This window comes from Panthera onca, chromosome B1 (assembly GCF_046562875.1).
Source record: "Panthera onca isolate mPanOnc1 chromosome B1, mPanOnc1 haplotype 2, whole genome shotgun sequence".
Lineage (NCBI taxonomy): Eukaryota > Metazoa > Chordata > Mammalia > Carnivora > Felidae > Panthera > Panthera onca.
In genome coordinates, this window is record NC_138342.1 from 5412664 (window position 1) to 5438759 (window position 26096).

The following is a 26096-nucleotide window of genomic DNA, read 5'->3' on the forward strand; positions in this document are numbered from 1 at the left end:
TCATCCCAGGGGTGTGTAATCTGCACATTATCACTAACTGACGGGCGAGTACAGGGCAGAAGGCATTTTGCGAGAGAGCGAGCGAGCACATTCACGTAACTTTTACTACACTGTATTGTTACTTTTAGTTATTGTTGTCAGTCTCTTACTGTGCCTCATTTATCAGTGAAACTGTGTATATGTACAGAAAAAAACACATCTAGTGCGGGTTCGGGCATCCACTGGGCGTCCTGGAATGCGTCCCTGGCAGATAAGCCGGGGCAGGGGGGACCAACTGTGGCTCCCACTCACCGATTCCCTCAGCAGGAGGTGGTACAGCCACAGGTGCATGGAGTTTGGATCTGGAAGCCGCTTTCTCAAACACACACACGCGTACCCCACATTCATACGAGTTTAGATAAAACACACCCTAGGTGATGGATGGCTAACGGGGAAAGACCTAGAACATTTATGTCAAGTGTCTTATGAAAATTTCCTGCCCACCTTACACATTATGCAGTCACCACTATATTTTACTTGGTCCGTGTTTGCTGACTTCATGCTGTGATCTAAAGCGTGTTCCTGGGGGCGCCTGGGTGGCTCAGTCGGTTGAGTGTCTGACTCTTGATTTGGGCTCAGGTCATGATCTCCTGGTTCATGAGTTCAAGCCCCATGTGAGGCTCTGCGCTGACAGTGTGGAGCCTCCTTGGGACTGACTCTCTCTCTCTCTCTCTCTCTCTCTCCCTCCCTCCCTCTTCCCCCCCTTCTCTGCCCCTCCTCCACTCATTCTCCACCCCCCTCAAATAAATAAATATTAAAAATTTTTTAGAAAAAAAAAGTAAAAAAAAAATAAAGCATGTTGCTCAAGCCTTGAAGTTCCCGCAGCAAGCACGGGGCTGAGGATTTATGTTTTGCAAAGAGCTGAAGTCAAGCTTTGTCACACACTTGATTGACGCTTCTCTCGGCTTAGACCTTGGGTGTCAGAAAACACCGGGAGGAGGGACCCGGAGAGAGAGAAGGGCATGGAAAACGTTAATCGAATGTGTGCTTCTGAATGCAGCCTCATATTTGTTGTTGTTTTTTGTTTTGTTTGTTTGTTTTCTTTTGTTTTTAAATTCCCTTTCCCCCTAGAAAAGGACCTGGTAGTGTTTTTATTTCCCTTCAAAGCCTCCATTAGGTTGGCCTGCTGGCCCTTAACGGGTTTGGGCTGCTACTGTAGCTGCTGTGGGATGTGGGTAGGGGGTTCCACTGGAGATGGACTGTCCCTCCCGTGAGACAGAGAGGCCTCCGCAGCGGCTGTGATAGAACAACACAGGGCTGCCTCGCTCATAGGCTCCAAGCTCCAAGCCTCAAGGCCAGGTTGTACACAATGATACCACGACTACAGCCACCAGCGAGAATGCTTTCGGGGCTCCCTCTGCGTGCCACGCACACTTCTAGATTCTATCCTGGCTAATTTAATCCTCACGGCAACCCCACGAGTCGAATAGGGTTCCCGTTTTACAGATGAGAAGACCGAGGCACAGGGAAGTCAATACCTTGCCTAAGTCAATACCAGGCTGCTGGTGAGTGAGGGAGCCTGGTGTGAGCCCTGGCAGTCTGGCTCTGACCACCAACCCAGTTGCCAGACCTTCTGCCTGCTCTCCCAGGAGGAAGTGTGTTCTCACCGTGCGTCTTCTCCGATGCCGTGCGCTTGGACAGATAGCTGTCCTAACACCCTGCGGTTTCCCGTTTCCTTGTAGCTCCCGAGCAGAGGAGATGTGACCCGAGCAGGCAGACCCGTGGGGCGTTGGGGTTTGGGGGCCGGGCTCATCCCACCGGGAGGTGAGCTCAGCAGAGCCCCGTCCACCCCCGTCGTCGGCAACTTTTCCTGAAGGAAGCAGTGCTGGGGAGGGCCCGTGGCTCCTCCGTCCCGTGGCCGTGAGCTGCGGAGTCCGTCCTCTGCCCCGTCTGGCCGGACCCCAACCCCAGGCATCTCACCACAGGTCACTCTGTTCCTGCTCTCTCACCAGTTAGGGAAACTGGTGATTGGATTCACACGCACCTCCGGGAGAGAACGAGGCTCTACGTTTCCACAGACCTTTTCCCTGTTCTTTTAAAAAAATTTTCTTTTTAAGTTTATTCATTTTTGAGAGAGAGAGACAGCGTATGAGCAGGGGAGGGGCAGAGAGAGAGAGAGAGAGATAGATGCAGAATCGGAAGCAGGCTCCAGGCTCCGAGCTGTCAGCACAGTGCCCGACTCAGGGCTCGAACTCACGAATCGTGAGACCACGACCTCAGCTGCAGTCGGACGCTCAACCAACTGTGCCACCCAGGCGCCCCACCTTTTTCCTGTTCTGAAGGGACTTCAAGACCCCCGCAGGCCCCTGGCCCCCAGTAGTCCAAGGCCCGGTGCCTATCCAGGCACGGCGGGTGGCGGGTGCCTCAAATGTCAGATTCCCAAAACTTGTTGATGAAAGCATTTTTTTCTTTCTTTTTCTAGAACAGAACGCAACTAAAAGCCCTTTTCACCATAACAGCAGAAGAGAAGATAAAGGTAAGAGAAAATGCCCGAGCTGGACAGCCACCTTACGCCCCGATGTGCCTTCATGCTGGTGTGTTGGTCCCTGGGTGTCCTCAGAGCCAAGGGGAGGGGCGGCCGCCGGCCTTGGCAGTCTGCGGTCCCCCAGCGTGGCTACAAGCCGTCGGCTAGTTTCCCGAATGGCCCTTCCATCTGGACAGGATGGCGTATACACACAGTGGGACCACACCTCACACTACCTCAGCACCTGCTGCAGACAGGCATTCTGAGCGGTTCACACACACTGAGTCGTGTGATCTTCGCGGCAGCGCCGGGGGGCTGGGTTCCATTTTTAAATCGCCTTCGCTTCATAAATGGGGAAACCGAGGCACAGCTGGGTCAAGTAATTTGCCCAAGGTCACCTGGCTAGCATGTCCGGGTTCCCAAGACCACTCTCAGGCTCGGTGCTTCACTAGGAGGACACACAGGACTCCGCGTATAGTCACGCTCCCGGCTGATTTCTTACCGGAAAGGATGCGAAGGAGAATCGGCGGAGGGCGGAGGGGCACGGGGCCAAGTGTGAAGGACACCGGGCCTCAGCTTCCAGAGTCCTCTCCCGGCAGAGTCACACAGGATGCCCTTCGTTCTCCAGCAGCAGGTGTGACAGCACACGTCAATGTTGTCACCAGGGAGGCTCGTCAGAGACGGGCCCCAGGGTTCTTCTTGGAGGCTGGGCACACGGGCACCCTTGTCTGGCATGTTCCAGACTCCCAGGAGTGTGTTCGGTGTAAACCACGCTGTTTACACGGCCGCCTAGGCACAGTGAGCCACTCTTATCAGGCAGCGGTGGTTACCGTCCAGAAACCCAAGCTCCCGCGTGCCAGCCGAGGCCCTGCCTTGCACAGTGGCCTCTCAGAGGGTACCAGTCTTGGGCCTGTGAGTGTGCTTTTCTTGCGGACGTTAGAACCAGGGTTTGAACACTGGGGCTCCAGAGCCCTGCGGCTGGGCCACGCCGCCTCCTAAGGAGCTAAATCCCTGTCCAAAAGAGATGGAAATAAAATCCAAGTCTGGCTAGAGCAAGGAGAGGGTTTCGGGGGGGCAGGGGAGGCAGGAAGATGGGTGCAAGCCATCTTGGCTTCTCTGTGAGCCCCTGGAGGGTCGGGGCCGTGTCTGCTGCATCCTTGTGCCCCACTCTGCGCCCTACCTTCTGGGTGGCACTCAGCAGGTCAGCCTCCCTTGGCCGAGCTGATCGTCGTCAATGCTGGCGATTGCTGCTTGCTGTCTAGTCGCTGCGTGACTGTAATAAAAGTCAGAGAAGGTTCACTTCGTCGATGCTTGTAAGCCCTTCCCCTGCTCCCCAGGCCCTCTCACGTGGATGGAGGTGAGCCACACCCAGGTCTTCGGGGCAGCCTCCAGGCCACACATTGCCTTCAAGGGAAACAGGAGTGGGTGCCCACTGTGGGGTGCAGACCCATGGGTGCAGTCAGGCAGTGGAGCATTGGGTTGGATGTCAGCCCTACCGCCCCTGGTCCCGGTGACCCTGCCCTTGTGGACCACGTTCAAGGAGATCACCGTTGAGTGGGGAGATGAGGCATACAAAATGCGATGGCCTTACAGCGTTGTGGGGCATTAGGTTCTCGGGCCAAGGGCCTAGCTTTGACTCCCTGTCCGTCCACCGATTGTATGTGACTGTGGATGTGTTACTTACCTCCCTGAGTCTCCATTTCCCGGCTATGAAAGGAGACTGACCATAGTACCCCCTTCATAGGGTGGTCGCCAAAGTAAATGGATTGAGGTATGTAAAGCACTCAGCACAGTGCCTGGTGTTTTTTTTTTTTTTAATATATTTTTTAATGTTTATTTATTTTTGAGAGAGAGGGAGAGACAGAGTGCAAGTGGGGGAGGGGCAGAGAGAGAGGGAGACGCAGAATCCGAAGCAGGCTCCAGGCTCTGAGCCATCAGCACAGAGCCCGTCGCAGGGCTCAAACCCACAAGCTGCGAGATCATGACCTGAGCCGAAGTCGGACGCTTAACCGACTGAGCCACCCAGGTGCCCCGTGCCTGGCGTTTTTTAAGTGCTCTGTAAGCATCAGCTGCGGTCTTTGGGATCGTTATTACGTGCACATGCAGACAGCACCCTTCTGCAGCTGTTCTGTGGTTTTCGTGAATGGGTGTCACGTGTCAGGGTCTCAAGCCCAAGGGGCCATCGGGTGCCATAAGTATGAGTCAATCCCCGTGTGAGATTCCAGGGCGTTGTGGAGTCTGGGACAGCCTGGAGACTCATCACCTACCACTCGCTGTCCCCTTGCCCTCACTGAGACATTAAATGAGAAGAACAAAGGTCAAACCACACGCAGCTGCCATGACTGAATGTGTGAGGTTGTGACCCCGAAATCTAGATCATACATGCTGCAGATACGGGCAGTAAAGAGTGCTGGGTAGACGGCAGGCTTCTTGGAGGAGGTGAGCATTCAGCTGGAGGTCATTAAGGGAAGGACCTAGTTAAAGACGGAGGAAGGGTGTTCTAGAATACGCCGCTGAAGATCTGACCTCGAGGCTGAGCCGGTTCAGCTGTTGGTGGGATGTGAACCGAGGTCTCCTGGCACCAGTGAGCTATGCGTATGGATGACCCAGCCAAGGCTCTTGCCGGCTACAGAATGTGTCCTAGCACGGCTGACGGGGGCACCTGTGAGGTGACGTCATTACATCAGGAAAGTGTGAGAGTGAACGGGAGGAGCAGGGCAGTGAGGATGGAGGCTCCCTGCCATCATCCAACTAAACAGAGCAAAGGCATGAAGTCTGCGCTTTGTAGGCTGGGATTCTTCAACCCCTGGAAGAGACCCCATCATCTCCTTTGTTTTTCTCTTACCTTCCTGAGGGTGAAATCGGCAGGTGTCAGCCAAGGACAGCAAGGTCCCCATTTCCTATCTCAAGCCCTCTTGCCCTTTCTGTCTGTTGCATGAGAGGCTCCGGGAGGAAATAATCACGCTGTATGTGCTGGACACGGGTGTTCAGATTGCGCCGGACCTCCCCACAGCTTCTTATGTTGGTGCCGTGTGCTCACGAAAGGGCTGGGCGCCGGGGCAGAGATCGGGAGAAGGGGGATCTCAGATCCAATCAAGAGAGAGATGTTTAAACCACCTGTTACGTCCCCCAAATTCATGCAGAAGGCAGTTCCAATAATCATTTTAGTCGGATTTGGGGGGAGAAATGCGATCAAGTTAATCCGTTTCACCTGCAGATACAAATTTATGAAACTAGGTGAGAACATTGTGACAATTAGAGAGTAATATAGGAGGATTTCCCCTAGCACATATTAAAAAATTCTAAAGCTATGTTAATGCCGTATGCAACTCTGCAGGAAAAGCCAGCCCAAGGGCGTAAAATAGATTGTCTACACAGATGTACGTATAAAAAAAGGTATTTCAAATCAATGGGGAAAGAGTGTATCATTCATACCATTTGTGGGCAACTGGCTGGATCTCTTAGAAGAAAATAAAGCGAATTCCCTCATCAGATTAAAATCTAGATAAAATGATTTGTAAAAAATAAATATAGGTTAGCATTATATGACAGGAAGAAAACCATGAGGGAGAACCATGGATTTGAGTACACAAATAGTTGAAAATTTTACATTTAAAAACAGCGTTACGAAAGTGACAAACCTGGGAAAATACTTGTAACATACATAAAAGGGGTTTAGTGTCTTCGACATGCGAAGAATTTCTATTAATAAGAAAGAGAATGCGTCTGTAGACAGCTATATGCTATATGAGAATTTCTCAAACACGGGGATTTGCAGCGTGTACCTTTGTGCCTTTGTGGAGGGAGCAGGTAACTGTTGGCAGGATCACATGGCTTTGAGATGCTCTCAGGATGCGAGGTGTGCACTCACACATCATGTCCACCTTCTCTGTGTCACCTCATGTTTGGATTACTGCACCAGCCTCCTAACTGTCCAGTCCTACTCCCCTCCAGCCCATCGTCCTCACCGTAGTGATCTTTCTATAAAACCCAAAACCTGCTTGCTTTTCTGTTTCTGGAGGGACTCCCTGTTGCCTGCTGGATTAAGCCCAGTTATCTCAGGGTAATATTCAGGATCCATCAGAAAATTTGGTCTTCTACTGTCCCCAGGTGCTGCTAGGTCCTTGTGTTTTCCACATTGCTCTGGTCTTGTATATGCTGTTCTTTTCTTACCTGTGCTTTGGACAATTCATAAACGTCCTGAAAGACCCTGTCCAACTTCTGCACATCTGTGATTCCTGAACCTCCCCCAGGCATGCTGGTAGGCCCCTTGGCTGGGAATCCCACAACGCTGAGACATCTGATAAACCTTGTCATTCTGTGACATTGGCCTAGTTCCCTTGGTTGGCATTTAATACATTTTTGTGACATCAGAACAGAATTTTTGCCCTGGAAGAGACTTTAAATATTATCTGGTTTCACTTTCTCATTTGAGAGTTAAAAAAACAAAAATCTGTGTCTGGAGAGGCTCTGGGAACTGGCCAGGGTCCTGAAGCTTGACAGGGTTAAACGTCCTGTTGGGCAATTTGTTCCCAAATCTGCTTATTCACCAGACTGGTACCTCAGCAGAGCTCTGTTGGTAAGTGTGATTGCCTCTACCTGTGACTGCCTCTAAGCTCTCACTCCTGTCAGCATTGTCAGCTGGGAAGCCCAGAGACTGTCTGCTCTCAGAGCTGCCCCTCAAGGGTTGTGGGAGACACGTCTCCAAGTACGTAACTCCCCCTGTTTCTTGGATCTTTAGCTCGAAGTGAAGGATTTCAACAAATTACTCTTAAAGTCAATTTCAGAGAAATCATTCTGTATGTTTTTCTCTTCAAACTTTTTTCTGTCTTTTGAGGCATAGGTGGGTGGGATTTAATATACGTCCATTGTGGACAAAGAAAACACCCTCCCGGTATCACACAGACACACACACAGAGACACGTACACACACATACGCAAAGAATTGGAAAAGTAAAGTAACATTAGCACATAATCTCACCAGCAGAGGACCGCTGCTAACATGTTGGCTTCTTGCCTCTGCGGGTCTTTGAATTTATTTATTACATAATTGAAGTCAACGTGTACATAATTCCTCCTCGTGCTTTTGTAACTTGCTGTTAGATTAGAAGCACTGAAAGCATTCTTTTTGAAAGGACTTTTTTCCCCATCATTGCTCCTCTTGAATGCACTGACAGAGCTCATCAAAGGAGTCTGCTCTCAGCTAATACGTGCTTAAAAGGATGGCAATAGCACGTGATTCTTTGTCAGAGACGAGAGGGAAAGTCAGAGCCCGGGGACAAGGAGGCTGGGACCACTCAACTGCTTTTCTTTCTTTATTCGTTAATGAAGTTTATGGTAAATAAACTCTTTGAAATCTGTTCTTATACTGATTATCAGTGGAATTTGGCTGCGAGATTTTTAGAGGAAGTCTTAAAAGAGTGATTACCTTGGGGCTGATTTCTGGCGCTCTAAGTGCATACATTTCTGTACCCGTCCCTGTGGTGGCTGGTCCCACCAGCCCCCAGCCTACCAAGCCAGACATCCAAGGACGCTTTTGGCCCCCATCTCTAACATCCCACACATCCGTTCCAGCACTCAAGTCACCATAACCAGTGGACTCTGTCTCCTAAATGTTTTCCCAATTCCTGCCCTTCCCTCCAGCCTTCCAGTCGTCACAGTAATAGCAGCTCAGATTTGCTGACTGATGTCTCTGTACTACATCCCTAGCCAGTAGGTCCTATTTTCTGTGTGTGTGTAAAGTACACATACACAAAACTTACCATTATGGACATTCAGTATGTTCACAGTGTTGGGCAACCATCACTGCTGCCTAGGTTTGGAGCCTTTTCATCTCCCCAAAGGGAAACTCTGTTCCCGTTGAACAGTTGCTCTCCAATGTCCCCTCCTCCCGCTCAGCCCCTGGCAACCACTGATCTGCCTTCTGTTTCTACAGGTGTGCCTGTCGTGGCCATTTCATCTCATTGAATGTGGCCTTTTGCTCCAGCGTCTTTCCCTTAGCGTAATATTTTCAAGGTCTATCCGTGTTGTAGCATATGTCAGGACTTCATTCCTTTTTATGGCTGATTCCTATTCCATTGTATGGGGGGGGAGGCGTGGACCACGTTTGTTTATCTCTTCATCAGCTGATGGGCATCTGGGTTTCCCCCATCTTCTGGCTATTATGAAGAGTGCTACTGTGAATATTCAGGTACAGATTTTTGTTTGAGCACCTGTTTTCAATTCGTTGGGGTACACACTCAGGAGTGGAATTGCTTGGTTGTATGGTAATTCTGTGTTTCACCTGTCTAAGAACCGTAAGGAGTACTTATTTTTATTTCATTTTAGAGAACGTGCAAGCGGGGAAGAGAGGCAGAGGAAGAGAGAGAGAGAGAGAGAGAGAGAGAGAGAGAGAGAGAATCCTAAGTAGGCTCCATGCTGAGCATGATGCGGGGCTCCATCCCATGACCGTGGGATCATGACCTGAGCCCAAATCAAGAGTTGGACGCTCAACCGACTGAGCCACGCAGGTGCCCCATGCCTGCCATAGGCACTATTTTAATCCTCATTTTACAGATGGGGGAGATTTCAGCTTGCAGAGAGGGAGGCCCGGGGTCCCACAGTGTGGTAGGGGGCAGAGCTGAGAGCTGAGCCCTCAACTAGGGCCAGAGTCCATGGTCTTTATCAGCAGATTCTACTGCCTCCTGCAGCCTTGTCATCATTTCTCTGTTGGCTGTCACATCTCGTTTATCCTCCTCCAGGCTGATGCCACGCAATGGCCAGATCTACCTTTCTAAAATACTGATCTGACCGTGTTACTTCCTGGCTTAAAACCCTGCAGTCACCCCCCCTCCAAACCATTCGGACGCTGCTGCAAATCACTAACCTGCTCTTGAAGACCCTTTGGGACCCGGGGTGCATTTCCTCCACATAGCAGGTCCGGCTCATGCTGTTCTTTCTGCCTGGCTTGCCCTCCTCCCGGCCCATTCTCCTCTGTCCATGGGTCACCTCGTGTAAAGCCTCTGTCCTTTGAGCTAGGCTAGGAGCTGCACCCCTCCCCACCCTACTTCTCCAGGCTTCTCCAGCCTCACCCAGCCACACTGTGTCACCCCAGCTTGCTTGCTTGTCTGTTTTTTTTTTGCAAGATTGTGAGCTCCTTAGAGCAGGGCCTGGATCTTTTGTTCCCCACTTGTCCTTTGAGGACCCATCACTGGGCTCACTGAATGAACTCGATGTCAGGAAAGTTGACCACCACATCCACATCCAAACACCGAGCCAACCTTGGTAGCCCACTGTGATGTATTCACTTAAATAGAGAGTTTCAGGCAAAAAAAAAATTATAGCAAAGCTTGGTTTCTGCACATGTGAGATGGACATAAGAATTCTGAGTTTAAAGTATTGTTTCAGACTATAAAGGGAGTAAGGCCTCGCCTCTGGCAAAAGTTCAATAAAGACCCTGATGGTTAAGAATAGTTTTGAAGAATGGTTTGCACAGGCTTTTGTCCAGACACTGAGAGATTTTTAAAATCCTTCCCTGCCACTCAGCCCAGAAGGGTGAGCTGTATACTCAGAGTGGGAATCACAATGTTCAGGGTGACCCAAGACCTTGATGACCTAAAGCAAGGCTCCTGGTAAAAGGCCAGGCTGGAGCCTGAGCCCCAGAGAGGCAGCTGTGGTGTGAAAGCTTCTAGGCCAGACTGCTGGCTGTGAAACCCGGATTCACTAGCGACTCATTCTGTGATCTTGGGCCATTTATTTAACTGATTAGCACTATTGAACTCTAATTTGTAGAATATAGACTGAAACAGTACCCACTTTCTGGTATTATTATGAGATGTTAATGGATTCATGCATGTAAAGCACTTGGGGCCACCTCTGGTGTTTACTGTCTGCTGAATCAGGTTAACTATGATGATGGTGATGGTGACGATGGTGACATTATGGTGATGCTGATGGTGATGATGACAGTGATGGTGATGATGGTAATGATTATATTGGGCCTCCTTCTTCCCATAAAGCTATATCTTGAGATCTTACTCTTCTTTAGCCATTTACATGGAGGAGGAAAGTTGAAGAGCAGAAACATTTTGGGCAGGAGCAGGACCTAGCTTAAAGTAGCAACATGGATGAGTGAAGGTTGAAAGAAGAAAGTGAGAGTTGTGAGTGGGCCTGCCCCAAGCAGGCAGTCTCTACCTGAATGTGCTTACCACTTGGCATCAGATTCCCAAGAGAGAAGGGAGAAAGATGGCGGGATCTGTAGAGCTGCCCTGCCTTTGCCCTCTTCCTAGTTACAGGCATTCATTCCTGCATCGCATCGGTGTCGCTGAGTTAAGCTAGATCCTGTGCCACCGTCTGCCACACTGCTTCTACTCTTCAAATTCTCTTGGCCATGTGATTGGCCAAAGGAAGGTAAGACCTCAGGTGGAGATTCAGAGATGGTGAAGGTGGGAAGAGGAGACAAGTTTGGTGGTTTGACCCCGTTGGCCCGTTCTACTTCATGAAGTAGGAAAGGAAGAGAGAGACAGAGGGGGACAGAGAGATTTCTTCCTGCCTTTTACAGTACAGTGACCCTGCCGGCATGTAATTCTGTGCTAGTCTTTGTTTCTGGTTCTCATCAATCAGGCAGGGAACTTCTACCTTGGTGTGGGAGGTTGGGACTCCAGATGTGTTTAGAAAACCCCACAGCCCCCTGGACAAAAGCAGTGTGATCTAATGCAGGGAGAACACAGACTTTGGAGTCAGGCAGGGCTGGCTTTGGTTGTTTGGCTACTACGCACTTTGATTACCTACTTAATCTCTTTCCATCTCCGTTTACCTGTCAATGGAATGGGGACAATACCTCCACTACAAGATTGCTGAAGATTGTATGATGTAAAGCTGACACCTTATTAGTTTCCTGGGGCTGCTGTAACAAGTTATCGCAAACTGGGGAGCCTGGGACAACAGGATCTTACTCTGTCACAGTTCTGGAAGCTAGAAGTCTGGAGTTAAGGTGTCGACCGAGCCGTGCTCTCTTTGATGGCTGTGGAGAAGAATGCTTGTCTCTTCCTAGCTTCTGGTGGCTCCTGGAAATCCTTCCTTGGTTGTAGCTACCTCACTCCAGTCTCTGCCTCCGTGGTCACATGACCCTCTCTGTGTGAGTCTGTCTTTATAAGGACACATTCATTAGATTTAAGACCCACCCTAATCCAATATGAACTCATCTTAACTTGATTATTGTTTCCAAAGATCTTCTTTCCCAATACAGTCACATTTATAGCTACTGGGGGTTAAGACTTAAGCATATCCTTTTGGAAGACACAGTTAAACCCATTCCAGGCACCTAACCTAGGGACCGGCATGCTGTTGGTGATCAGATATCAGCAATTCCCTGTATCTCTCCATCCTTCTTCTTAAAGCTGAAAAAAATAAATAAAATATAAGCATTTGCCTTCTGACACTAATCATTAGAGAAATGCAAATCAAAACCATGATGATTCCGCCTCATATCAGGCTGGCTACTATCAAAAAAGAAGGAGGAGGAGGAGAAGGAGGAGAAACAGTTTGGCTGTTCCCCCAGAAATTGAAGATAGAACTATTATATAATCCTATTATTCCACTTCTAGGTATATTCCCCAAAGAATTAGAAGTAGGGTCTCAGAGAGATATACATATACCCATGTTTATAGCGGCATATTCACAAAAGCCAAAAGATGGGAGCCACCCAAGTGTCCAATGATGAATGAATGGATAAACACAGTATGATATATACATAACAATGGAATTTTATTCAGCCTTAAGAAGGAAGGAAATCTGTTTCTTAAATCCCACATATGAGTGAAATCATGTATTTGTCTTTCTCTGATTTATTTCACTTAGCATAACACCCTCCAGTTCCATCCACGTTGTTGCAAATGGCAAGATTTCATTCTTTTTGATCGCCGAGGAATATTCCATTATGTATATGTGTGTGTGTATACACGTATATACATATATAATGTATAATGTATATACATATATGTACAGACACACACACACACACACACACACACCACACCTTCTTAATCCATTCATCAGTCAATGAATATTTGGGCTCTCTGCATAGGTTGGCTGCTGTCGATAGCACTGCTGAGGAGCTAGATACTGAGGTGCATGTGCCCCTTTGAATCAGCATTTTTGCACCCTTTGGATAAATTCCTAGCAGTAGTGCAATTGCTGGGTCATAAGGAAGTTCTTTTTTTTTTTTTTTTTTTCTTAATTTTTGAGGAACCTCCAGACTGTTTTCCAGAGTGGCTGCACCAGTTTGCATTCCCACCAGCAGGGCAAGAGGGTTCCCTTTTTCTGCATCCTTGCCAACACCTGTTATTCCCTGAGTTGTTAATTTTAGCCATTCTGACAGGTGTGAAGTGGAGAATGGAAGGAAAAATAAAATAAGACACAAACAGAGAGGGAGACAAACCATAAGAGACTCTTAAATGCAGAGAACAAACTGAGGGTTGCTGGAGGGGAGGTGGGTAGGGGAATAGGCTAGATGGGTGATGGGCATTAAGGAAGGCACTTTTGGAGGTGAACACTGGGTGTGCTCACTGGAAGTGATGAATCTCTAAATTCTGCTCCTGAAACCAATACTATTCTATATGTTAACTAACTTGAATTTAAATTTAAAAAAAAGAAAAGAAAATTCGGAGACACACTGCAACGACATGGATGAACCATAAAGATCTAATGCTAAGTGAAGTAGTCAGATTCACAGAGACAAGAGAGTAGGACGGTGGGTGCCAGAGGCTGGAGGATGGAACGAGGGTGGTTTAATGGGGACAGAGTTTCAGTTCTGTAAGAGGAAAAAGTGCTGGGGACAGGTAGTGGTAATGATTTCAGAACAACGTGATTGTACACACTGTGATGTACGACTGGACTGGACTTAAAATTGGTTAAGATGGTAATTTTTAAAAAACGTTTATTCGTTTTTTGAGCGAGAGAGAGAGACAGACAGAGCATGAGTGGGGGAGGGGCAGAGGGACAGGGAGACACAGAATCGGAAGCTGGCTCCGGGCTCCGAGCCATCAGCACAGAGCCCAACGCGGGGCTCCAGCTCACAAATGGCGAGATAGTGACCTGAACCAAAGTCAGAGGCTTTATCGACTGAGCCACCCAGACACCCCAAGATGATAAGTTTTATGTTATGTGTATTTTACTACAATTAAAAATATTATTAGAAAAAACCTTAATGGTTAAACATTCAGAATTCCAAGGGAAAAGGGAAAACTTTAAAATTCCTAGAAAGCCAGAAACAGATCCCTCTAAGAAGTCATCAGACACAGTTATGTCAGAAGACAGTGGGGCCGTACCGTCAGTATTCTGAAGAAAAATGATTTTGGACCTTGAATGATAGATTCAGCCAAATTATAAATCAAATGAGGGCAAAGTAACAACATTTTAAGACATATGAAATAAAAAAATGTTTTCTAAACAAATTTACTTGCAAACAAATAAAATACTGAGAATACTCCCATCACACTGAAAAAAAAAAGCATCCAAGAAAAAGGAAGAAATGGGATCCAAGAAGCATAGTTTTGCTTTAATCAATCATGTGTGACAACACAGAAAGCTGTAAATAGAGGACTCCAAATGACAGCAGCAACCCTGGAAAGTAACCAGTTCTGATCAGATCAGAATGCCAAAGCATTCAGGGAATGACGACTTTAAGAAAAAAAAAAAAAAAAGCCACTACTTGCAACAGATAATGTCATTAAGGAAATGGTATATAATAGGAAGAAAAAAGAAAGACAGTGAGAAACTCCAGGGAAAACAAAAAGCTACAGAGAAAGGATTGTTAGTCCAAAGTTAGTTAACAAACTAAAAATATGCATGATTTTGAATAATCGGTAAAATGTAAGAAAAGGGATTGAATTAGAAATATATTGCTTTGAGGGGCAGATATTTATTAACATAGGATTTTTTTTTTACTTATTTCTTCAGTGAATAACATTTGTATAATCATAATAATAGTGTCTTAAAATTTTTTTTTAGTTTTAGGTTTTATAATTAATCTATAAATGACAAAGAATTGTGATTGCAGAACAAAATATATATGTTTTAAACCTAATAAACTGTGAAAGAAAGAAGTGGGAAAGGCAAGGGGGGAGAGGCAAGTGTGAGACATTAACTTCATTATCTTTTTTTAGTAAGACAACAAGAAATCGTCTCTAAATGTTGTAAAAACTGAGGTTTAATTTTTTAATTTAAACTTACAAAGATAGCTAATTGAAAAACTAAAAATAATCATTACAATTAGAAGGAAGGGCAGAGATATTTATAGGTCACAAACCCTACAAATTTGTAAGGTAAAAATTCATGAGCTAAATCCACATCTGTCAAAGAGGGAATAATGTGTTAATAATTATATGATATGGCATATATGTGTATATGTATGGTATATATACGTATTACACATAATATGTTACATACGTACCTATAATATGTTCATAATAATTCAGTTAATAGTATGTAATGCTGATGAATCAAGAAATAGAGATATATGTATAAATTTTAGACTTCAATTTTATGTAACCATCTGGTTTACTAAGCCATAAAAACTAAAAACAGTATCTGTTTAAGATATTTGCCTCTGGGGGCCCCCTCAGTCGGTTAAGCGACCAACTTCGGCTCAGGTCATGATGTTGTGCTTCATGAGTTCGAACCCCACATTGGTCTACAAGCTTTTGGTACTGGAGCCTGCTTGGGATTCTCTGTCTCTCCCTCTCTCTCTGCCGTTCCCCTGCTTGCATGCACTCACTTTCTCTGTCTCAAAATAAATAAACTAAAAAAAAAAAAAAAAAAAAAAAAAGATTTGTCTCTGGGAAGCTGGGTTAGAGTGGGTAGGGGAATGCAGCAGGACATTTGCTTATCATTTTATACCCTTGACTTTTGTTAAGAACTCTTTTCTGTAGTAGATTTACGTTACTGTGGTTTTTATTTTTTATTTTACTTATTTGTTTTAAGTTTTTTAATGTTTATTTAATTTTGAGAGAGAGAGACAGAGCATGAGTGGGTGAGGGGCAGAGAGAGAGAGGGAAACAGAATTGGAAGCAGGATCCAGGCTCCGAGGTGTCAGCACAGAGCCAGACATGGGGCTCGAACTCACAAACTACGGGATCATGACCGGAGCCGAAGTCAGAGGCTCAACTGACTGAGCCATCCAGGCACCCTACATTACTGTGCTTTTTAAAAGTAGTAAAATGGCTACAAGATTGCTCCTTATATGGATTGAATAATTTATAGAGACTTAAAATATTTAACTGCTCTTTGGATTTTGCAACATTTAGGATACATTAGGATACTTTATATGATGCTCTGCAAAACAGTCTTATATAATACAGAGCTAAATTTGTGTGCGTATTTCTGGACCAAGCCAACCTTGTATATAAACTTTTATGCATAGTTTTGAATTCTTCCCTGAGGATAGAATCCTAGGTATTAAACTGCTGAGTTAAAGAACTGACTGTTTTAAAGCCTTCTTGTTATGGACACACACATTTTGTCCCTCTTATTTTTGAGTATAGACGTTTTGTTGAAAACACTCCAAGGGGTAAAAGTGTTATCAAAATGTGAGGCTCTTGGTCCAGGTCTGTTTTTGAGGTCACCTTCTTTTTTTTTTAATTTTGTGAATTTTATTTATTTTTTTATTTTGCGAGAGAGAGTGGGAAGGGGCAGAGAGAGAGAGAGGGAAGGAGAGAATCTGAAGTAGGTTCCGTGCTGTCAGTGCAGAGCCCAACACGGGGTGGAACCAATGAACCGTGAGCTCATGACCTGAGCTGAAACCAAGAGCTGGACATTTAACTGACAGAGCCACCCAGGTGCCCCTTGAGGTCACCTTCTGATAAAACGACTGATTAATGGCCACCGTACAGCTTCTCCATTATGGTACCAAAAGGAGTTGCCTTTGTCTACACAGCCCACAAAGGAAGACACGGCAAGATTCACTCGGGTTTGGTGAGCAAGTGTTAAGGCCGGATACTCTTCTAACGACTTCATTCAACTTCGTTCATATTCCTGTGTACTCCTCAGTACGACCCTTGGACGGCCACTGTCTCCATTAGACAAGGGACGGAACAGAGGCAAAGAGAGATGAACTGGTCTGACCAATTCTACACAGCCAATAAGGCAGAACTGATGTCACACAGCCTGGTGGTCTGAATCCAGAGGCCAGGCTTCACCCTCTCTGCTGTTTACGGGCCCCCCTTGCCTGTGAACAGGAGGTGGGAGGTGGACCTTGGTCAGACCCAGTCAGTGCCCACAGGGAGGGTACATCCCACAAACGGAGAAAGGACCCCCGCCGACAGCCTGGTACACGGTAAGCACCCGATAAGCAATCGGTGATCAAGTAGCACGATCAAGCCAAGCTTTGCACGAATCTCTACATTACTGTTGTCTTTGATCTCCCTGCGGTGACGTATTTTTATCCCCATTTCACAGACGAGAAAAGTGAGGCTGCCAGAGGTTAGGCCTAAGCCACTCATCCATGGCATCACGGCTCTTGTGACGGAGCTGGAATTTCAAGCCAGATCTGGAGAGCTAGAAATCCAGAGCTCTTCACTTTGTCCAGAGTGCCTTTGAGAGCATTCAAGGAGTTAATTCTTGTGAAACCCTGAACCTAGGGGTTCTCAACGTGTGTTCCTCGGACAAACAGCACGGCAGCGGCCCCTGGGAGCTTGTTGGAAATGCGCCACTTGTGAGGCCCTGTCTCTGGGTCTAGGGGATCAGAAACTCAGGGTGGGATGCAGTTCTGATGCGTGCTTAAGTGTGAGTCAGCCCAGAGTTTGACCCCTTCGGAGTTCTTGTAAGATGCCAGCTGCTGTTGTTGTCTAGACCCTAAGGAAGAGGCGGAGGGAGGGGCTGACGGCGAGTGTTTGGAACTTACCAGCTCCTCTCAGTGGATAGATGCCAGCCGCCCCTGGCCCATCCCAGAGGCACGTTTGTCCCGGGCTCTCGCTGGCTGGAGCCCAGAGGACGCCACCGAGGAGAGAGGCGGCTGGGCGAGTTAAGCCCACGGGAGCTCTAAGGGCCACCTGTCAGGTTGTTGAATCACCCGGCAGCTGGCTGCCCCTGCTGTGTCATGCTTCCCTGCCCTGTGTATCCTTCTGCTTGGCCCTGATGTCCAGAGTGGGCTGCGGGCTGCCCCTCTGATGGGACGTGTTCCCAGCGAAGGAAGCAGGTGGTGTCGAGGGGGAGGGAAGGGCGCTACAGGTTCTCCTCTGGTGTCTGCAGAAATCTGCCCCTGACTCGAAACAGTTCACGGATCCCCAGTGCCCTCTTGGGGTTGTTACATAGGGATTCGGGAATTTAACACTCTTGAGGCCTGTGAGGTGCCAGGCTCGGGGCGGATGGCCCTACTGTGTGCAAGCCACCATGCTCGGCCCCTTGCAGTGTTTGTCCCGCTTGACGCTTAGAGATGCGCTGTCTAAGGAAACAGGCTCAGAGAGGTCCAGCGACGGGCTCAGGCAGCCCAGCCAGTGTGGACAGAGCTGGGTCCAAATCCAGGCTGGTCTCACCGACTCCCTGCTTCTTCTGCTGTAACTCTTAGCTGTGACCCGACTGAAGGCTGTGAAGTGTGACCACTGACAAGTCCCCCCCCCCCTTCTCCCCTAGGTTGTCCCAAACCATGGCCTTCATGCAGCAGGATTCTTCATAGCCTCCATCGCCTCCTTCGTGCTGACCTGGGCCACACTTTTCTTCACGGCTCGCTATCAGTGTTTGAAGGGAAGCCTGATCACCAGACATCAGGTGAGTCTCCACATGCATCTTGTTGCCGGAGGGTAGTCGGGTCGGCGGTAGATGTGAGGTTGATTGAAGTGTTCCCTCCAGTTGATGGGTTGATTGATCCTCAACCCTGGATTGATGTCCGAATCCCCAGGGAAACGACAAAATGCTCGTGTCCAGCCTTGCCTGCAGAGACTGTGACTGGACCGTCCCAGGATGCGCCCCCGTCCTTAGTGACTTTTTAATTTTTATTTTTTTTAATGCTTACTTATTATTGAGAGACAGAGAGACACAGAGCATGAGCAGGGGAGGGGTAGAGAGAGAGGGAGACACAGAATCGGAAGCAGGCTCCAGGCTCCAAGCTGTCAGCACAGAGCCCGTCGCGGGGCTCGAACCCACAAACCGCGAGATCATGACCTGAGCTGAAGTCGGTCACTTACCCAACTGGGCCACCCAGGCGCCCCCTTAGTGACTTCTAAAGCTCCCCAGATGATTCCAGCAAGTGGCTGGGGCTCAGAGCCACTGCGGCCTGACCGAATAAGCGAGCGCCTGCCTGTGCGGATAGCGCTGTGTTCCTGCCACACTAATTCGGGGCCTGGTCCACACTCCCTGCGGAAAAGTCTTTGGAGGCTCACTCCGCCCTCAGGGGGAGGCCGGATCCTTCAGCCGTGGAGCTTCACCGTGCGTGGGCAGCTCTGGGGACAGTATGGAACTAGGCTCAGAGTCGTGCTGGCTGAGGAGGGATGGAGCTGGGGTATATATCACGCCCCGGTGGTCATCGGTCGAGGATATGGGGGCAAAGGCGCTGTTAGAAGGTGGGGGAGGAGGGACTGCCCTCCCCACTGAGAAGGCCCTTTGAGACCAGAAAAATGAAGCAGGGACTGCCTGCAAGTTACAGTTTTATTCAGGCTGACTTACAGGGAACGGGGCGCTCTGCGATCCGGGCCCTGCATGGCTGTTCTCACAAAGTCTGGACCTCAGCCCGCGGGTGTTACAGAGCGAGGGGACTTGCCGAGGGCGTTGTAGTGAGACCAGAGGGTCCGTACGTACCTCCCAGGGTCCACGTGCGCCTGATCGACAGCTCTCCTGGAATTAGATCTCATGGGGCCATCTGTGCATCAGGAGGCCGAGAGACTGTGTTATCTTTAACCAATTTACGGACAGCCAAAACAAGCCGCCCCCTTCCAGCCTTCACGGGCATTTCTAAGGAATGTATATTAACCTCCAAGGGGCCCGGAACACGTAGCCCCAAGAGAGGAGGGCCACAGATGGAGTCAGTATTGTCCACAGTCCTACAGGGGCCAGGACAAAGGGTGACGTTATTTCCTGGCGTGGGCTCTGAAGGCCCGCAGAAGCCTTTAGGGGAAGCAGTGTAGATACTGGCTGGTGGGTCTTGGGCCAGTGGGTCTGAAGCGGCGAGGGGGTGTGGGTAGGAAGCAGGCGATCTCTGCTACAATCTCCATTGCCTCCTATGGAGCCTGGAGCTTAGGAGGCCCTGAATCCACGTGTGAGGATATGAAGGAGCCCTCGGCCCATCAGTGGATGGACAGACGGGAAGGAAATCAGGGCGGCAATTTTTAGAGTGAGAGGAGCTCCGGGGAGCCTCCCCCGGAAGGCGCTGCTGGGAGTAAGCATCCGTTGGCAGCTTCTTGGTCCCTCCAGGGCCGTGGAGGGCTGGAGCTGCTGTGACCCAGGGTCCCCCAGGGGCCCAGCAACTTGAAAGGAACACAGCCATCTGTTCCCCTCACTTTATTTTTTTTAATTAAAAAAAATTTATTTATTTTTGACAGAGAGAGAGAGAGAGAGAGAGAGAGAGAGAGAGAGAGAGAGCATGAGGGGGGAGGGGCAGAGAGAGAGGGAGACAGAATCTGAAGCAGGCTCCAGGCTCCGAGCCATCAGCACAGAGCCGGACGTGGGGCTCGAACTCACAGACCGCAAGATCATGACCTGAGCTGAAGTTGGATGCTCAACGGACTGAGCCTCTCAGGCGCCCCTCCCCTCCCTTTATATTGAGGAAACTGAGGCCCATGAAGTTAAATACTTGCTTCAAGTGGCCCGGGGACCTGGCTCCTGGGGGCCGTGTCTGGAGGCTGGAGGTCATGTCCCATTGTTCACTTTATGTCTGCTTCCTGGAGGAGAGGATGGCCATTTCAAAGTGAGATCGGCCCACAGTGTCCGTGGAGGCAAAAGTGAGGGGGAGAAAAAGCGTTCCTCTAATCAGACCTCCAGCTTCTCTCTCAAAGCCGTTATCAATCACAGAAGAACAAAACTTCCCAGCTGCTTTGATGAAGGAGCAGAAATCCTTTGCTGGAGATGAAAGGCTGATCATTACAACCGCAGAGAGGAAAGCAAAGTGTTGACTTAAGGTCTGAAGACCCTTGAAGTTCACAGGATGAACTCTTTTCACATCTTTCTTTATTTTTGGCAGCCTGAGGCAGCCGCTGAGACAGTGTGCAGTGAAAACAGTGTGATAAAACCCTCCTTCTGCCTTACGAGTTCGATCATCTTGGGACCAAATACCAACTCCTTGTACCTTAGGAGTTTGACCAACTTGGGACCAGATACCAACTCTGACTCTTCGTGAGCCGTGCGAACTCAGATAACGTCATTTTACCCCTCTGAGCCGTGGTTTCTTATATGTGATGTGGGGACAACGGAACTTAACTGTGTTGTGATAGTTTCATGATAATACACCTACAAGGCACAGGGACAGGAATTCTTAAATATTAGCTATACTTATCACCCAGTTTTCAGGATTGATATTAAGGACACAACAGATACATCTATCCAGTCATGGCGTTGGGCTTAATTATCTCTGAGGTCATTTCCATCTGACAGTTCTATATTCTGATTCGAAACCAGCCAGATGCATGGAATTGAAGTTCATCTGCCAACTGTAATTTTCCTCTGCATGATGATGATGATGGTGATAGTGAAGGTGGTGATGATAGTGATATAGTGATGATGATGGGGATGCTGGTGATGATGATGGTGGTGGTGATCGTGATATGATGATGGTGATGGTAATGATGGTGAAATATTTTCATAGGTCTTTACAGGTTGCAAAGGCCTCTCCATCCATTGTTTTGTTCGTATGCACGGGAACCCGGTGTGGGGCTACTGGAATTATGATCCCATTTCTTTGATGGGAAGATGGAGGCTCAGGCAAATGGCAGTGTCTTGCCTGAATGTACCCTGTTCGCCAGTGGTGGGGCCAGCAAGGTCCTCCCGACTGCAGATGCCTGCCTTCCCTCGTGACTCTCAGCGCATGGCGTTCACAAGAGGGTTCACTCGGTTGTGTCTGAAATTCCCCTGTAGGTTCAGCATCATGAGAACAAGCTGGAGTACTCCCAGTTCACCTCGGCCAATGGTATCAATGAGGACCTTGCTCTCGATGACCAAATGATTGACATTCTGTCTTCAGAGGACCCCGGGAGCATGCTTCAAGCCTTGGAAGAGTAAGAATTCTCTATCACGTTATACTGGCTTGGATGTGATGAATGCTTTAACTTCACTGGCCTCAGAGCAAACCCTGAGTACATTTCATTCATTCATTCATTCATTCATTCATTCATTCTGTCATCTGTTACTCAGTTATCATAATGGAACTACTACTGTGCTTGGTATTTGGAAAAAGGGATGGATAAGACAGAGTTTGTGCTATAAGCTGCCTGATCTAACGGGGAAGACAGACACACAAACTCAAGTGACCATACAAGTTTGATGAACACCCTGCTAAAAGGAAAATCAAGGCTAGCTGAGCCGAGAAAAGGAAATAATGACCTCTGAGAGAGTCCCGGAAACGCTTCTCAGAGGAGGTGGTGTTTTAACTTATTCTTGAAGCATGGATATAAGCTTTCCAAGCGCATTATGAGAAGAAAGACTTTTCAGGCAGAGGGAAGAAGGGGCCGATGAAAGGTTGAGCAGGATGCATCTGGTGAACGCAGTAGCTGGGTACGACTGACGGGTAGATTGGGGTATCGAGTACAGCAAGATAAGGGAAGAGGCAGCTGGAGAGAGAGGCCAGGCCAGGCGACGTGTTTGCCGAACTGAATTCGAACTGATTCGATTCTTGTTGTTTATTAGCATGTGCTTAGAATGGACCACCTGTGCACAGTAGAACGTGGAGCCGGACACGGTTCTGAAAACTTTGCGAATACCAACTCATAATCCTTCTAGCAACCCAACCGAGCAGGGATTATTGTTCTTACCAGGGATGAGGGTTTGAGAGTCTTGGGAGCTTGCCCCAGGGCGCACACTCAGGAACGAGAGAGCCAGGCCAGGCTGCCTGGCTCCGGGGTGCATGCCTCTAACCAGGATGCTGTTGCACGGCCCACGGTTTCTCCTGGCCGGCACAGGGGCCACGGTCTACAAGGTGACTGACTCGGTTCATCAACTTGGCCTTTCCTCGTTTCCTTTTGGCAAATATTTACAGAAAGCTTCTTTCCGTGTTGCCTATCTCGGCGTCCAGTTGTCTTCCAAAATTCTGTTTCGTCTTTTACTTCTTCAAGTGTATGAAGCATAATTATTTTAAAGTCTCTGAAGCTTTATTACCTTTACCATGTTCTTGTGCCTGTTGTCTTCTGTTCCCCTTAGTTTGTGATCAAATTTCCTCTTCTCCTCGGATGCCTGGGTAGTTTTGATCGTGTGCCAGTGTGTGTGAAAATTTGTGAAGACATTGGAGGACTGACTAGGAGGAGGTTACCACCTTCTAGGCGATGAGGGGCGTCATGCTGGATGACCCCCCATACAGAGACTGAGACCACGCAAGGCAGGGCTTCTGGTCCTCCAAGGTCTGGTCTGTTTCTGGCATATCTTTACTTCTGAGGCATCTGTACCAACCAAAGGGTACAGGCTGACCTCTCCTTGGAGTCTCTGGACTTGAGTTTCTACCTCCCCGGTTCTGCAGGTCTGTTGAGAACTCTGCAGAGTTTATCAGCCCTTGGGGCTGCCTCTCCTGGTACTTAGACGCCCTGGGGAACAGAGTGGCCCCAGATGCGGGGCTCCCCTCTCTGAGTTTCTTTGTTCTGCTAGGTCTTGACCTCATCTTTTACTTCTCCTTGTTGGTTCTCAGATGGTCTCAGAGTGATTTGGTTTTTGCCCAGCTTTTCTTTTGATGGGATAGTTTGTCCAAATTACCTGGACCACGAACAGAACCCATCTTTGTGTAAACCCCACTCTAGGCGAGGAGTAGACACAGTCCCGGCCACAGAGGCAGCCTGTGAGAGAGATGGACAGGGAAACAGGCAAGGCCCAAAACAGCACAGAGCAGTAGCACCCTTGACTGGTCCCCAGAGTTAGATCAGGGTTTAAGTCTGGGCTGTGCCACCAGGCGCCCTTGGTTCAGTTACGTAAGTGAAGTCTCAGGGTGAGAGGGGCTAGGTCTTGTAGGGTTCTGGATGTCAGGGAACGGCCTTTTAATTTTAATATGGGCAGATCTGTACGTTCAAAGGCCACTCTGGATACAAATGGACAGTGGCTTAGAAGTCCAGGGAGATTGTTGGAGATGTCGATGTGTGACTTGGGGCGGAGCTTGGGATTAGCCGGAGGAGCCTACAGAACTTGGCAACTGATTGCCGTGTGGCTGTGAAGGCATGCGCCGGGGGCGTAGTTTGGACACTGAAGGGCAGGGGACAATTCAGGATGCCTCCCTGGGATGCCGTGTTGGACTGATGGTTATTAGCAACAGAACCCGTGGGAACCTCCCCAGGCTGGATTCCATTTATGACACACTTCTTCTGATCGTACATTCGGGATGCAAAGCTCCACCCGCTCGTTTCCCACTGGGGAGTGATTTCTATCGATTGGAGTCATCACCATGCCGATTAGCTATAATATCTTCTATTTGTGCATAATACCGTATATTCGGGAAGCATTTAAAAATGCAAGGTCTCAGGACGCCTGGGTGGCTCAGTCGGTTAAGCGGCCGACTTCGGCTCAGGTCACGATCTCGCGGTCCGTGAGTTCGAGCCCCGCGTCGGGCTCTGTGCTGACAGCTCAGAGCCTGGAGCCTGTTTCAGATTCTGTGTCTCCCTCTCTCTCTGACCCTCCCCTGTTCATGCTCTGTCTCTCCCTGTCTTAAAAATGCAAGGTCTCTTTTCCACATGTTGGTTTGGTTCCCATGCTAATGCTTTTTGGTAGGGCATCTTATTTTTGGCGTTTGCTAGCTGAAGAGTCCGATGCTCATCTAGGCAGAGAGGTTTATCCACAGCCACAAATCTAGTAAGTGAGTCTCCTCTGTTTAATCTCGGCCACGTTGTGTTCCGCAAATACTCTCTGAGCCCGAGTTTCCTCATCTCTTAACTGGGAGAAACCAGGAACACCGTGGGAGACTGTACAGCTTAATGATATGAAAGAGACTTAACGGCAGAGTCCTCACCGCGGCGTTCCCTCCGAGCCGGGGTCTCACCTGCAGGGACGTGAGCAGATGGAAAAGAGAAGCGTTTAAGACGGGCAGCCCTTCTCTGAGTCTTTCTCAAGAGCCGTGCAAACAGCAACTGAGCAGCTCCGGTGCTGTCTCCCTGGAGCCTGGAAACCGAGTCCCGTGGCAGGAGACGGACCCAAGATACCTCCGGAAACAGAGAGCACGGTCTGTGCTTCCTTAGGAGCGACTGGTCACTGGTCTGAGAAAAGAGCTCTCCTGTGTCTGACTCGTGGCATTTTGTGAGCTGAGGGAGGTTCCGAGCCCAGGGGGACTTCCGTCCTGCCTGAGGGGAGCCCCTTCCCAGCTCAGCGCCCTCGTGCACTGTCGGGCCTTCAGCCACGGAAGTGCAGGACTGTCCTTGCACGGAGCTGGGCCTTGTTCACCCATTTCTGGGTCCAGGGTCGTGCCGCTCGGCTCACTGAACTTTTGGGCAGCCATTCAGGCGTGATCTTTCATTTTAGCTTAAGTCCCTAATCAGAACGCCAAGGGAAGCACGTTAAAGTTTGTCACACTACTCAAGAGGGAGGAGGGAGGATTGGATGGGCAGCGGGGCGAAAGGTGGGTGGCTTACTGGCAAAGATTTGTGAATGTCCCATTACATTACGTGGTAGGAGCAGGTGCATCACCAAAGTATTTCCTGGCTTTTTGTCCCTTTTCTTCCAAAACATGAAAACGCAAAGTAGAGTGAAAGGATTTAGTTTGTGTGATCAGCACCTGGATATTTAATTTGCAAGTAGGTGGTAGTCCACCACCTCCGGCTGGAGGAAGTAGGGCTGTGATTAGCATATATGTGTATATTAATACATATATAATAGTGTATGTGATAGTAACCTACAATAGTAACAGCGTATAATGTAAATAGTGTCAGGACTAGATGGGAAGGCATTAATCATTCTTTGTTGTTGGCTCCAGAAGTGCTTGGGGCACCTGGGTGGCTCGGTCGGTTAACATCTGACTTCGGCTCAGGTCACGGTCTCACGATTCGTGAGTTCGAGCCCCGCGTCGGACTCTGTGCTGACAGCTCGGAGCCTGGAGCCTGCTTCGGATTCTGTGTCTCCCTCTCTCTCTGCCCCTCCCCTTGTGCTCTGTCTCTCTCTGTCTCTCAAAAATAAATAAACATTAAAATTAAAAAGAAGAAAAGAAGCGATGGCGTGTAGGGAGCACCGTCTTCCTCGATCCCCACGTTCTGTGAAATCAACAACAGCCACTGCAACGTGCTGGTCCCGGTGTGTGAAATGCCATGAGGATTGAGGTTACCGAGACTGTATTCCTGTAAGTCACCTAGGAGCTCCAGAATTTTAGATTTATTTCTCCTTGGAAGCCGGTCTTGTTTGGCCTGAAGAGTGTTTGACACTGATGTTCAAGCCTGACCTGAGAGTGCGTAGCCTGCGAACTGCCTTTGTCTCTCGCTCCCCTCCCCCACCCCACCCGCCATCCCGACATTCAGTATTT

At 48.6% G+C, this 26096-nt stretch overlaps 1 protein-coding gene across 3 annotated transcripts in view; it reads left to right on the forward strand.

The window, feature by feature from the left end:
• The window catches only part of EVC2 (EvC ciliary complex subunit 2), a 134028-nt gene that overhangs the window by 25685 nt on the left and 82247 nt on the right, over positions 1-26096 (forward strand). For 2 of the 3 annotated variants that reach the window (XM_060655459.3, XM_060655461.3), the window contains exons 7-9: positions 2462-2515; positions 18110-18244; positions 21539-21678. In XM_060655459.3, coding sequence (XP_060511442.3) covers positions 2462-2515; positions 18110-18244; positions 21539-21678 — 329 coding nt within the window. The remainder of the gene's footprint in view (positions 1-2461; positions 2516-18109; positions 18245-21538; positions 21679-26096) is intronic. The other variant, XM_060655460.3, reaches the window with a different exon arrangement.